General features: G+C 43.7%; 1 protein-coding gene across 2 annotated transcripts in view; it reads left to right on the forward strand.

The window, feature by feature from the left end:
• Window positions 1-608: 608 nt before the first annotated feature.
• The window catches only part of JCAD (junctional cadherin 5 associated), a 96741-nt gene continuing 83152 nt past the window's right edge, over window positions 609-14197 (forward strand). Inside the window, exon 1 of one of the 2 annotated variants that reach the window (XM_075125956.1) lies at window positions 609-821. In XM_075125956.1, the coding sequence (XP_074982057.1) occupies window positions 815-821 (7 nt within the window). In that variant the 5' untranslated portion in view covers window positions 609-814. The remainder of the gene's footprint in view (window positions 822-14197) is intronic. The other variant, XM_048837765.2, reaches the window with a different exon arrangement.

Consider the following 14197-nt stretch of genomic DNA (forward strand, 5'->3'; position numbering starts at 1 on the left):
GCAATGAATAGAGATTTTCAGCTTGATTTTTTAAAAAGTTTTGTGGGCACAAGTTTTTTCCTGCATTTAATTGTGATTACAGCTGTCTGTGAGTGCAAATGAGAGTTTCAAGAGCTCTCATTATCTCCTTGCTCCTGCTGACACCTATGCACCTACAAAACTGGAGAGCCTGGGGGGCCCCTTTACAAATGTTGCTTTTTATTCTAAAAAGATGCTGTTTGCCTTACTGAAATATTACATCTAACTATGTAATTGGCATGGACCATGATCAATCAAATTGCTCTGATGTCTGATGAAACACATCCTAACAGGTGTTGGGAACATTACTGTATAAGGTACTGTACCTTGTATAGGTTAGTCTGTAGAGTTCATCTGTTGTGTCTCACTTGTGTCAGTATCTAGCATTCCACACATGCCTTTTATTTAGGAAAGAACACAAAAGTATGTTATCTTATTCCTCTGGAATTTTCCACAGTTATTTAACATGTTAGTTTAGTCATAATTGGTTTGAGGGCTCTTGAAATTTATATCTCAGAAGTTCTTATTTACATCAGGCTTAGAGTAGTTAATTTCACTTGAGGTAAACGTGAAGCATTAGATTGCAAACGTACCTAATCCATCTCTCCTCCCCCATGACCAGAAATCCTGTGGTTAAAATAACACAGCCTCTATTCAGAGCACAAACTTAGAGCCGCTGGCTGAAGCAGACTTGGGATTTAGAGAACTCTCAGCAGATGAGTCTGTTAGGGTTTTGATGGGTTTTTTTTATCCTACTTCTGATCCATGAGAGGAAACCAGGATCTCTCCTGTTTGCATGCAAGGTAAAAATTTCCTGCAATCTGTGTATCTATATCTATGTGTGTCTATGTGTGTGAAAACTGCAAAAATGTGGCTACTAATAGAGCAAGAAGCATTTGGCAAATGGCTTCACAATCTTTAACTGTTAATCTGGTCTTGTGGCTATTTCAATACAACAGGAGTGAAATGATGAAACGATAAGCTTACACTGAGAGAGGAGAGCAGCACGGATTCTCTGTCACATGGAAAAGAGGCTGAGTGTTTAGGGAATAGATAAAACAGGGTTTGGTGCAGTAACAAAACTGGATTTTATTCTGTTCGAGTCAGCCTAATGCTAAACTAGAACCTGATCTGTTTTGTTGAATGTTAAGTGCAGTCACTCCCAGGGTTGTCTGACCAGTGTAATCTCCATGCAAAAGGCTAAAGCTGTGCATTCTAGGATCACACTGGATATGTTTACAGTGTATAGGGTAGTGCTATTAAATAACAACAGAACTATTATTCTGGAGTATTTTTGATGCAGTGTTGCCAGATAATTAAGTGCCTTTATATTAGCTGTGTTGCTTTCCAAGACACAGTGTAGTAAAAGATCACCTCTTTCTTGAAACCCTATTTGATTCTGAAATGCAGGCATGAAACATAGTGCTCCAAATAGAGGTTGAACTGTATTCAGAGGTTTGAACTGTACAGTTGTACCTGCCCTGCTTCTCCTCCACAGTTTAGATCATCACAGATCCTGGGCATGAAATCAGTCCTTAGGGTCTTCATTCTTGGAAATTTGCGGTCACATCATCTGAAAATACTGGCAATGTCCATTACTGAGATAATTGCTTGTTCAATTTGTTTTCATGTTGCCACTCACTAGCTTGCCCCATTCCCGGGCTCTTTGTGTTCTGCCTAACTGCACACAACACCAAACAAATGCTGTTACAGGTGGCACTCTGAATCCTCCAGCCCATTCACATTTTGAGGCGTTAACTTGCCCACTGCCCCCTCTCTTCCAGTTCATCCATTTTCTCTGTTTGATAGCTGCTAGAGTGGTTTTTTACATAGCTTCAGCCTGTGGGCTGTATTCATACAATAAGTGGCCGCCACCTGCCCCTGCTATCCCCAACATGCATCACCTCCCACAGTATGTCCTGAACTCCGCTGGTCCTAGGGAGAAACAGGGATAGCAAAGTCAGGGTTCTCATGCCACAGACTATGCAATGCCACTATAAAGACACTGGGTTGGCAAAGCCACACACATCTTTAAAACTGACAGTGCCTCATTGTCTTGGAGAGAGAAATGCAGCTTTTGTCGCTCCATACCACCGCTCGCTTTGTGGTATGGAACACAGGGAACTATAGTGAATACGCATGCACAGCTTTCAGTGATACCCATGAACAGTAAGCCATATTAAAGAGGCAGCCAAGAGGAGAGTGAATATTCTCAGGACAAAGAAATGTGGTTAGGCAGCAACTATAAAATTTCCGTATAGAAAGTCAAGCTGATGTCATTTTAACTGTACGGGCTAGTGCCAAGAATTGTAAGTTCCGTATCAAGATTCAGAGGAAAAAAAAACCCACATACTCACAATTTGTTCATGTGGAAAAATGAACTTTTATGGAAGATATTTATGGGAACCTGCCAGAGGAGTATGTGTTGTATTATTTTTTTATTGATAATGATACATATGTTCAGAGAACCATTATATTTTACTGTAAACTCCCTTTACCCAAGAAAGGAGAAGCTCAAATGTGCATGAATGTTATGGAGGGAAGATGGTTTCAGCAAAACTGGTTGATATATAAGCAGAGCTGGCAGGGTAAGAAGAACTGTTAAGGGCACAAAAGACTTATTCATGTCCTTGAATTCACGTTTTCTCCCAGTGACTTTGGGAAGATGCACATGAAATGAATAGCATTGCCAGCCTTTCTCTGGTTCTACTGTTTGAATGTTGTGATATATACAGCACCATAGATGGGCATGGTATGAATGCAGATGATTGAAATGTAAAATGGAGGTCCTGACCACTTGGGGGTCCCACCTACTTTCCAACATAGGTAATTAGGTTCTGCCTGTCTAAATTCCCCCTGGGAATTCAAGTTGTTGGGCATCTTTCACTTTCTGCCCTATCCTGTTGTGTAGTTTTATGCACTATTGAACAGCTGCTGTGCCTCACCACAAAGGTGGCTGTGTACTAGAGGTGTACAGAGATAGTTTAGGCAATGCTGCCAAACCTTCAGCTGAGGGGGCCTTGGATTATGAGGATCCCAGCCCATCAGAGATGAGTTGAAATGTCGCGGTGATACTTGTGGCTTATGTTCCAGTGACGTGTTTTGTGGAGAACAACCTGCTGTGCACTGACTGAGAGTTCTGTAGGGATAACCTGAGGAACTGAGATGTCTCCCTCTTTATTGCAGCACTGCCTGACCCACAGCACAGCTTCTCCTTCCCCCTATTTAAGAGGACACCTCCATCCACCGTTCTCCTTACTCCATTTGCAAGCATACATACCAGTTCTGGACACATTCCCTGTGTTTGAACCCTCCCCTGGTGCAGGCAGTTTGAGGGACAGAAGTCTGTATAATCTGACCTAGCACAAAGGAGCGCTGGCTTTGAGGCTGAATCAGTTACTGCTTCTGAGTGCTCTGAGATGCTCATGTGAAAGCTACTAAAGAAGAAATCATTATAGTATGTTCATTATTAGTGTTGTTTATTTACTATCTACTGGGTGAATGTGGTGCTCAGGAAGGTGGTGGACTAATATAACAGTTGGATTATAGTCCAGGAATGTGATCACCATTGTGCCTAGTGCAGGCAGGTACAAGCTTCTTCACTTGGCTCTAGAAGAGCATCTCACTCCTAACCTGCAACACTTGCTGTCCCAGTCCTTTCATTGTTAGTATTAACAGTGCAGTAGCTGGCACATATGACAAACATCTCTCAGGAACTCACCTGACACCATCCAACTCATTTTTATTTCTAACCCAGTTGGGATTTGAACTCAGCTCTTACTGCACTGCTTACCCCAGATAGTTATTCTTTATATTTGGTTTGCTACAACCCATTCGGTTATTGTTTAAACCAATAATTACTGTAGTACTGTTACTGGGGATCTGGTTGGAGAGTTGGTATTTGCTGCAGAGTAATGGACATGAAGCTAATTCTGCAGTTCCTCACAGAAAAATCCCAAGGCACAATTTAGAGCAGGGTCATGGCTGCTCTAAGTTGCTCAGGCTGCCCAAATCTCAGGGGCTGTTCCAGCAGGGCAAGGATTCCCAGGGCATGGGGACACTCTAGCCATACCCTTTTTTTCCCACCCACACCCCCTCCACCACAGACTGGGGGGAAGACAGCATAAAGGCCATTACCCCAGGCATATTCCACCTGGCGATTTACTCATGCTGGAAGATTATTCAGGCAGCTTGGTCTGCCATCTGTACAGTGGCTTTGTGCTAGCAGACTGGTACAAAGAACTGCAGCAGGTGTCAGAATCTGTTCCTGTGTTATGATCAAACCAGTGAGATGAGGTAAGTGAAATATGTGATGAAGAATTCAGATAACTGCAGAAAGGATTTTGTCTCTCAAGGAATACAGTCTTAGGTGACAATACAATCTCTTGTAACAAATTTTCTTGATGTTCCAAACAATATGTTTCTATATAAAACACATCACACTCTATAATAAGCCTCATGTTATCTTCACATACGAGCACTAAACAATGTGCACATTTGGAGATGTGAGACCCCTAAAGAAGTTTATAAACTTCAGGGTTAATACAAAAAAACCCCCTGATTTGTAAGACTTGGTTTGTTTTCTATTGGCTTGTGATTCAGTTGCAACTGAGGAGTGAATAGAGGTCTGGTAACAGAGAAAGAACAATACCTGGCCTTACTTTTTCATTAACAGTAGAAGTAGGCAGATAGATAACTAATTATTAGACTCCCACTAAGTGGGTGCTTTAGGTATGTGCTTTCATTCTTGTGATTTTGGGTACGTCTGCATTACAATTAATAACCCCCAGCTGGCCCAGCTCAGGCTAAGGAGCTGTTTAATTATACTGTAGATGCTCGGGCTGGAGCCCAAACTCTGAGACCCTGCTAGGTGGAAGGGTCCCAAAGTAGGGCTGAGCCCGAACATCTCCACCGCAATTACACAGCCCCTTAGCCCAAGTCCCGTGATCCCAAGTTGGCTGGCATGGGCCAGCTGCGGGTGTCTAACTGCAGTGTAGACATCCCCTCAGTTACTTGTATGTCATACTGTTCTGAAACGTGAGGCACCCTGTGAGCCGGTTGTTTCACTGTGTGTCAAATACTTCAAAGCAGAGAAGGCATCTAGAGGACGAGTCAGGGAAGGTTGGAGAATTCCCTTGCTAGTGATGCTGGGTGAATTTAGGAAGGAAGCAGCAATGAGGAACAAACCACTGGGCATAAGCAGTGAGCGGAATTTGTGTCAGTTCTTAACTAGTGCTGTCCAACGTACCAACTCCTGGATATCCATCAGATGTTTATCTCCTGGACTGTTGAAATTACCTGGTATGTTATGATGGTATCAGTGCAATGTAAATGTAGTTGCACAGAAGCATGTGTGAAGACAAGGGGTTAATGTACTACCTCTTGTTTGAGAATATGTAAATCGGTAAAAATAAGCAGACATGACCTAGAGCCACAAAACGTAGGGGATAGTTCTTTGCACTCTTTTAATGCCTCCCTCATCCAAGGGCTGATTTCAAATACCCCAAAGTCCTGTTCAGATCAGGAGCTGAATCTAGGTGGTGTGATGGGAGAGTGGGTGTTTCACCACTTTAAAGAGATAAGTCCCCTCTGGGAAATTCAGATCCAGATGCTGGTTTTGATTCTGAACTCCCCTAAAGTTTTGGCCCATTTTTAAAATTAAATGTATAAATTGCCAGAGCAAATGTAAGTAATAGAATAGAATATATGCAGGGCGCTAATCACATCAAAAGCACTGAAGTTTTGGTGTCTGGTCAAAGCCTCTTGATACAGAAATGATATTCCCTTTTACTTAATAGCGTGGCGTCTTGGCAGTGTGTTCCATTTCTCTCTCTCTTTCTGTCTCTCTTTCTCTTATTTTGCAGGTACTGAAGCTTGGCTGTTTATGCTCTTGGCATTTTCTACCTGCAGGGGAAAAAGTGCCTCCTTTTGTTAAACCTCTGATGTTAAACTTTGCACTGTGCTGAGTTACGCTGCCCAACTCCGTGCGGTGCCCAAAAGGGGCCATAGGAGCCTAACAAACATAACTCTTGTGGTTTCCATCCCTGTGCCCCACACAGATCACAAAGGTTTTAAAATGAAAATGTACCTAGAACTTCCAGTCCTTCTAGCATCAGGGGCAATCACCAAGCCATTGTCAAAGAGCTGCCACAACACATGATGGAGCATAACTTGACATTCCTCCTTTTGCCCCTCCCCCATCCCATGCTTACTCAGAATGTCTACCCTGAAACCTGTAGTTCTGAGTAGGGACTTGTGCAGTATCCACTGTAAGTTAACTATCATCTGTGACAGCATTTCACACTAGTGGCTAAATTCTCTGTTTACGTACACCCTGGGCAATTTTACCAATTTAGACAAAGTTGAAAAGGGTGTATGTCAGCACAGAACGGGCTTTATTTACTGTGTACTAAACTTTGCTGCAATCACTCACATATACTTCAGTGAAAAGTAAACATTAAAATAGAAATACTGTTGTCAATACTGCATCTTGAAGAAACACAAATAGCCTCCTCCATCTTCTTTATTCCATGATGAAGATCTCTCTCTCTCTCTCACACACACACACTTTTCACATGTTGAAACAGTCTACTTTTGACTCATACAATGCACCCTTCCTTTGGTAGGAACCTCCTTTAAATATGAATCAAGACAAAATAATGTCCACTAAGCCATTCCTATTTTACCCATGTTATTTTGTAAAAGGTCTGAGATCTTCTTATTGATATGCAGATCATGCCAAGGGGCTGCCACAATCACAATGCAGAGTGTCACACAATCTCTCAGAGTCAATTTTTGCAAGTTTTCCTATTGGTATTATTGCTGTCCCAGAAATTAAATATTTTAATGACTTCCAGGAAGAGGAATTGCTTTGGTCCACAGTCAATTATTTCTGAAGACATGCAGTGCTAACAGCACGGGTTCTTTTTCTCTTGTCAGTAATAAGCAGTAACTCTTATAAACTTGTGTGAAAATACAAAACATCTTTATCAAATATTTGTTTTAACTTAAAATAACTGAATTTTTAAACCAAATTTGATTAAGTAATAATTCTTCAAGAGAGGGATCATCTAGTGTTTTTTTTCCACAGGTCTGGAACGTCAGGACTGAGTTGTAGTCTGAAGTGTTCACGTTGACTTCTGTAGTCATGTGTAGAACACTAAGGACCAAGAGTCAGATGACTAAAGTGAGGCACCTCAATAAATGGCCTGATTTCAGAAATGCTCAATACTCACAGCTCTCACTGAAGTCAACACAAGCTCTGTGTGCTCTCTGTTCCTTGCCTAAAAAGGCCTAGATTCACAGAAGTACTTAAATGCCTAAAGTCCGATTTAGGAGCCTAGGTCTGGTTTTAGGTTTCTAAGTCTCAGTTTTAGGCTCCACTGTGATTCACTTGTAGGTGCCTAAACTCACTTGGTGCCTAAATTGTTTCAGCAAAAAGCTTCCTAGGCAGCTGTGTTTTTGCAAAAAAGGCACAGGCTTCTAACTCCAAAGAGAGTCCCAGGTTGTGAATTGCTAGCAGAGAGGCTGCAGGGAAATGCCTATATCTTCATGGGAGAGGCAAGGCTTAGCAAACACCCCTCTAGTTGGCATCTGCCACTGATTAGCTTAGGCAGCTCCCTGCCTTGCATGTTGGCTTTTGTGAATTTCTGTCCTGTCTTTCTTGATTTTACTTCCTTAATCATCCACCATTTTGATGCAAACAAGCAGTGACAAAACCTCTGCAAACATAGATTTGGGGTAGAAAACTGATTCTTCACTTTTAAATGGTAGAAGAGAAGGAAGAGACACAGGATTATGATCCATCACCTATAAATCAGCCTCGTCTTCTTGTTCTAGGCCATTTGGGTTTAGTCATTATGGCAAAACAATGGAAAGAGTCCATTGCTTCTCTGAATCATTTTTTGATCTTGTCCTTCTGTGGTTTGAGTTCTTTCTTGTGAATTACATCAAGCCAGATTTCCACAGAAACTACAACAGCAGTGTCATCAGTCTGCAATCTGTCAAGCCCCTCTGAAACCTTCAGTTGCTTCTGTAAACTTAGTGTTTTTCTGTAGAGTCCCTTGTGCGCTGTTTGAATCATAGAATCATAGAATCATAGAATATAAGGGTTGAAAGGGACCCCAGAAGGTCATCTAGTCCAACCCCCTGCTCGAAGCAGGACCAATTCCCAGTTAAATCATCCCAGCCAGGGCTTTGTCAAGCCTGACCTTAAAAACCTCTAAGGAAGGAGATTCTACCACCTCCCTAGGTAACGCATTCCAGTGTTTCACCACCCTCTTAGTGAAAAAGTTTTTCCTAATATCCAATCTAAACCTCCCCCACTGCAGCTTGAGACCATTACTCCTCGTTCTGTCATCTGATACCATTGAGAACAGTCTAGAGCCATCCTCTTTGGAACCCCCTTTCAGGTAGTTGAAAGCAGCTATCAAATCCCCCCTCATTCTTCTCTTCTGCAGGCTAAACAATCCCAGCTCCCTCAGCCTCTCCTCATAACTCATGTGTTCCAGACCCCTAATCATTTTTGTTGCCCTTCGCTGGACTCTCTCCAATTTATCCACATCCTTCTTGAAGTGTGGGGCCCAAAACTGGACACAGTACTCCAGATGAGGCCTCACCAATGTCGAATAGAGGGGAACGATCACGTCCCTCGATCTGCTCGCTATGCCCCTACTTATACATCCCAAAATGCCATTGGCCTTCTTGGCAACAAGGGCACACTGCTGACTCATATCCAGCTTCTCGTCCACTGTCACCCCTAGGTCCTTTTCCGCAGAACTGCTGCCTAGCCATTCGGTCCCTAGTCTGTAGCTGTGCATTGGGTTCTTCCGTCCTAAGTGCAGGACCCTGCACTTATCCTTATTGAACCTCATCAGATTTCTTTTGGCCCAATCCTCCAATTTGTCTAGGTCCTTCTGTATCCTATCCCTCCCCTCCAGCGTATCTACCACTCCTCCCAGTTTAGTATCATCCGCAAATTTGCTGAGAGTGCAATCCACACCATCCTCCAGATCATTTATGAAGATATTGAACAAAACCGGCCCCAGGACTGACCCTTGGGGCACTCCACTTGATACCGGCTGCCAACTAGACATGGAGCCATTGATAACTACCCGTTGAGCCCGACAATCTAGCCAGCTTTCTACCCACCTTGTAGTGCATTCATCCAGCCCATACTTCCTTAACTTGCTGACAAGAATACTGTGGGAGACCGTGTCAAAAGCTTTGCTAAAGTCAAGAAACAATACATCCACTGCTTTCCCTTCATCCACAGAACCAGTAATCTCATCATAGAAGGCGATTAGATTAGTCAGGCATGACCTTCCCTTGGTGAATCCATGCTGGCTGTTCCTGATCACTTTCCTCTCATGCAAGTGCTTCAGGATTGATTCTTTGAGGACCTGCTCCATGATTTTTCCAGGGACTGAAGTGAGGCTGACTGGCCTGTAGTTCCCATGATCCTCCTTCTTCCCTTTTTTAAAGATTGGCACTACATTAGCCTTTTTCCAGTCATCCGGGACTTCCCCGGTTCGCCACGAGTTTTCAAAGATAATGGCCAATGGCTCTGCAATCACAGCCGCCAGTTCCTTCAGCACTCTCGGATGCAACTCGTCTGGCCCCATGGACTTGTGCACGTCCAGCTTTTCTAAATAGTCCCTAACCACCTCTATCTCCACAGAGGGCTGTCCATCTCTTCCCCATTTTGTGATGCCCAGCGTAGCAGTCTGGGAGCTGACCTTGTTAGTGAAAACAAAGGCAAAAAAAGCATTGAGTACATTAGCTTTTTCCACATCCTCTGTCACTAGTTTGCCTCCCTCATTCAGTAAGGGGCCCACACATTCCTTGGCTTTCTTCTTGTTGCCAACATACCTGAAGAAACCCTTCTTGTTACTCTTGACATCTCTGGCTAGCTGCAGCTCCAGGTGCGATTTGGCCCTCCTGATAACATTCCTACATGCCCGAGCAATATTTTTATACTCTTCCCTGGTAATATGTCCAACCTTCCACTTCTTGTAAGCTTCTTTTTTATGTTTAAGATCCGCTAAGATTTCACCATTAAGCCAAGCTGGTCGCCTGCCATATTTACTATTCTTTCGACTCATTGGGATGGTTTGTCCCTGTAACCTCAACAGGGATTCCTTGAAATACAGCCAGCTCTCCTGGACTCCTTTCCCCTTCAAGTTAGTCCCCCAGGGGATCCTGGCCATCCGTTCCCTGAGGGAGTCGAAGTCTGCTTTCCTGAAGTCCAGGGTTCGTATCGTGCTGCTTACCTTTCTTCCCTGTGTCAGGATCCTGAACTCAACCAACTCATGGTCACTGCCTCCCAGATTCCCATCCACTTTTGCTTCCCCCACTAATTCTACCCGGTTTGTGAGCAGCAGGTCAAGAAAAGCGCCCCCCCTAGTTGGCTCCTCTAGCACTTGCGCCAGGAAATTGTCCCCTACGCTTTCCAAAAACTTCCTGGATTGTCTATGCACCGCTGTATTGCTCTCCCAGCAGATATCAGGAAAATTAAAGTCACCCATGAGAATCAGGGCATGCGATCCAGTAGCTTCCGTGAGCTGCCGGAAGAAAGCCTCATCTACCTCATCTACCTCATCCCCCTGGTCCGGTGGTCTATAGCAGACTCCCACCACTACATCACTCTTGTTGCACACACTTCTTGTCGAAACCCTTCTTGTACTGAGTGCAACTCTCAACATACTTATGGTAGTTTTGAACTAACTGAAGAGACTCATTCTCCAGACAGTTCCACTGAGTGTTATCAGGAGAGATGGGGTGTCAGTCAACCTTTTCATTCAATCAACCATGAGCCTGATGATGGCTGCAGAAGCATTTTTGAATTTGCACAATGCACTGTAACACGGCATTAGATATTACAGGTTTTCCAATAAGGTTAATATATTGTGCTGAACATCTAGACCTCAGCAGTTCTCATCCTTTTCATTCTATTTTCATTGACTGAGCAACTGCAAAAAAACCTTTTGTCATACTGTTCTCTAAATTACTGGATGGCATCTGTGGCAAAATGGATGCAATGTTCCACAGTTTAATTTCAGATGTACAATCAATACTTCATTACCTCAATCCATTAAGCAGAAACACGTTTTTCCCTGTTAGGGAACTTGTAGCCATGATTCAGCCATTCCTCATGTTCAGCCAACCATCCTGCATTCGTATCAATGTTGATTCTTTAGGCTCTTCCTTTAATTTTCCGCACTGTCTTCACTTGCATCACGTAGTAATGGGCTTGTGAGTTTAAATCTGTCCAGAAGAATATATCCAGGGAGAAGGGCTTCAGTTATTTCTTTAAATTGCTATTTTGTGCTACATTATCTGAACAGTACCTTATTAACACAAATGAAGCTTAGAACTTTTCTTTCTTTTCAAGTTTAAGTCTTTGCCTTTCCGTTGTTTTTATAACATAGTTTCCAGACCAAGAGCATGTTAAGGAGAGCTGGTTGAAAATCACTATGGTCATGTGACTCCCCTAGTGCATCACAGTGGTTCAACCAAGGGGTAGAACTGACTAAAATGGGAGCTGTAAGTGCTCAGCACTTCAGAGAATCAGGCCACTTGTATTTAGGTGCTTAACTTTAGGCATCTATGCTTGAAAATTCTGGCCAAGGCGTTTAAAATTAGAAACCATTTTTGAAAATGAGGCCTCAACCTCTCCGCTTCATTTTCCCCATCTGTAAAGCTTGGATAATAATAGTTGCCTAAGGAGCTGTAGTGATGAATTCTATAGTATCTGTAGAGCTCTATGAACATGGAAAGCTGGATAAGTGCTAATTATTAATTATTATGTAGTCATTCCAGTCAAATTGAGACTAAATTATCCAAACACAAACCCAATATATATATATCAGTCTTGCTATTTTCCAAATAGCATCTAGCAGCAATCTTGGCACTATAAATTGTTTACACCGAACCATGGGTACTTTAACCGTGTAAGTTATTTAATATCGTTTTGTCAGTCAGATAAGGAAACATTTTGAACAGCTCCTGAACTCCAAAACAAGCTACAACTGCACTAGCAAAGCATATTGCTGACCAACTCTGAACTGATAGGTTGCCCTGACTTATACCCTGTGCAACCCCACTAAAGTTAATGGAATTGTCCAGGGTGTAACTTGGGGCAGTATTGGCTCATTGTGGGTTATTTTTTAAATTCCTAACCCTTTTAGAACTAATAAGATGAACAAGCCAATTAAAGGTGTTCACAACAGAACCACTTTCCTTCAGTTCTAAATACTATACTGCTGTGAGACAAATCCTCATAATCCTCTTATCCTGAATCGGTCGTGTTGGGGGGCTCTGCAGCATTAGGGATGAACAGAATCCCTGCATGAGTCACTATTACAACCTCAGTGTTCGGACTCCAGTGTGGGCTCAGATACCACAGCAGGAAGAGCAGTGTAGGAAAAAAGAGGGTTTGGGATCCATATTGCTGCAGATCCTCTGCATAATTGGGCACCCGTTCCACTACCTTTGCCTCCCGCATGTCTGTGATGGAAGGGTGGATTTGTTTCTATGAACTCAAGCGGTGCTGTTATGAACTCCATTGCCTGCTAGTTTTAGTGACAGGCCATTGTGCTTTTGAAAATGCACCAGTTAAAGAGGCTGATCCAAGCTGTGTATCTGCAGCATTCAATCTCCTGTGTGGTTTAGGATGGTATTTTATGAAATATTTCTTGATATTTCCTATGACTATCTGATTTTTGTTCCTTTCAGGATTCAATGCATTATACCAGTTCACTTCCCTATACAAAGGGGAAAGGGGATCATATTACAAGCAGGAATGCTTAAGTCAAACTCTCTGAGCCTTTCCAACAGCAATTTGTTTTGGAACTGAGTGAGTGAGGAGGAGGGGAAATGGGAAGACCACCAAGACTTCAGTATGAGACATGCTATTCCACTTTCAGGGAGATGTAGTCTGGGCAGTCTGCAGATAGGGGTTGAGTCTGCTTCCATTGAAATCAATGGAAAACTTTTCTTGACTTTAATGATGCAGCACTGAGCCCCAAAACATTAATTTAAGGCCTGATCTGAAAAATATGACCAGTCATTGGGCTGGCAAGAGAGAGAATGACTCTGTAGTCCAGTGGTTAGGGCACTGTGATCCTTCAGGGTTGTGAGGCACCTTACTACCATCTGCCCTTAGCGGGAGGAAGCCTGTCTATGGCTGCGAGGAGTCAGCCCCCTAACTTGATTGGCCACAGGCAACACAAGCTCTCCTCTCGTCCTATGCAGGCTCCACTGTCCCTCTGCGGGTTAGTGATAGGTACCTGGAGCCCTTTGAGCATCCGCCTGGGGGGTCCTGCCCCTGCGCCACTGGACACTCACAGTGTCACTGCTCCCAGAGAAGCAGTACACCCCAGCTTATCAGTTTTATCTCTAATCACTGCTCTGTTTAACACACAGCATTTAGATAGGTTTATACACAGCTGCTGACTTTTCCTTTTCCCTGGGGGTGCTCCACCCCTGCTTCACCCTGAGGCCCTGACCCCACTCCACCCCTTCCCCGAAAGCCCCACCTTGACTTTGCTTCTTCTTGCCCCATCCCCCAAGGCCCTGCCCTCACTCCACTGCCTCCCCCAAGGCCCTGCCCTTGCCCCACCTCTTCCTGCCCCCCTCCGTCCCCTCCCTGAGGCCCCCGCCCACTCACCGCTCTCCGCCCTCCCCCAAACCTCTCCCCGAACCGCCAAACAGCTGTTTGATGGCAGCACGGCCCCCATTAGCTGTTGGGTGGCAGCGCCCCACCATCAGCTGATGAGCGGGGGCGGAGAACAGCTGTGCCTGGTGGGTGCTGAGCACGGACGGAGTCAGCACCTATGGGTTTATAGTGAAACCCAAGCAAAAGGTTTATTTAACAAAGAGATGCAAATGATAGCAAGTGGAAGTGTTAGACGCAAAGGGGTACATATTAAATAAAATCATAACACACATTCTAGAAGTTAGATTTATTTAACTAGATACTTTTCATGTCTTACAGAGCAAAACTCACCCCAAAGTCCTTCCAGGGTTTTCAGCCAGGCCTGGCTGTGATCCTTTTTATATGAGACAAAACAAGCTGCAATATGTCCCTTAGGTGAAGGATACTGTGTGTCTCTTTGCAACCCCAGATATATCAAAACATTCCTTTGATCTTTAGTCATAAACAGACACCCTCCTGCTG

Source organism: Caretta caretta, chromosome 2 (assembly GCF_965140235.1).
Source record: "Caretta caretta isolate rCarCar2 chromosome 2, rCarCar1.hap1, whole genome shotgun sequence".
Taxonomy (NCBI): domain Eukaryota; kingdom Metazoa; phylum Chordata; order Testudines; family Cheloniidae; genus Caretta; species Caretta caretta.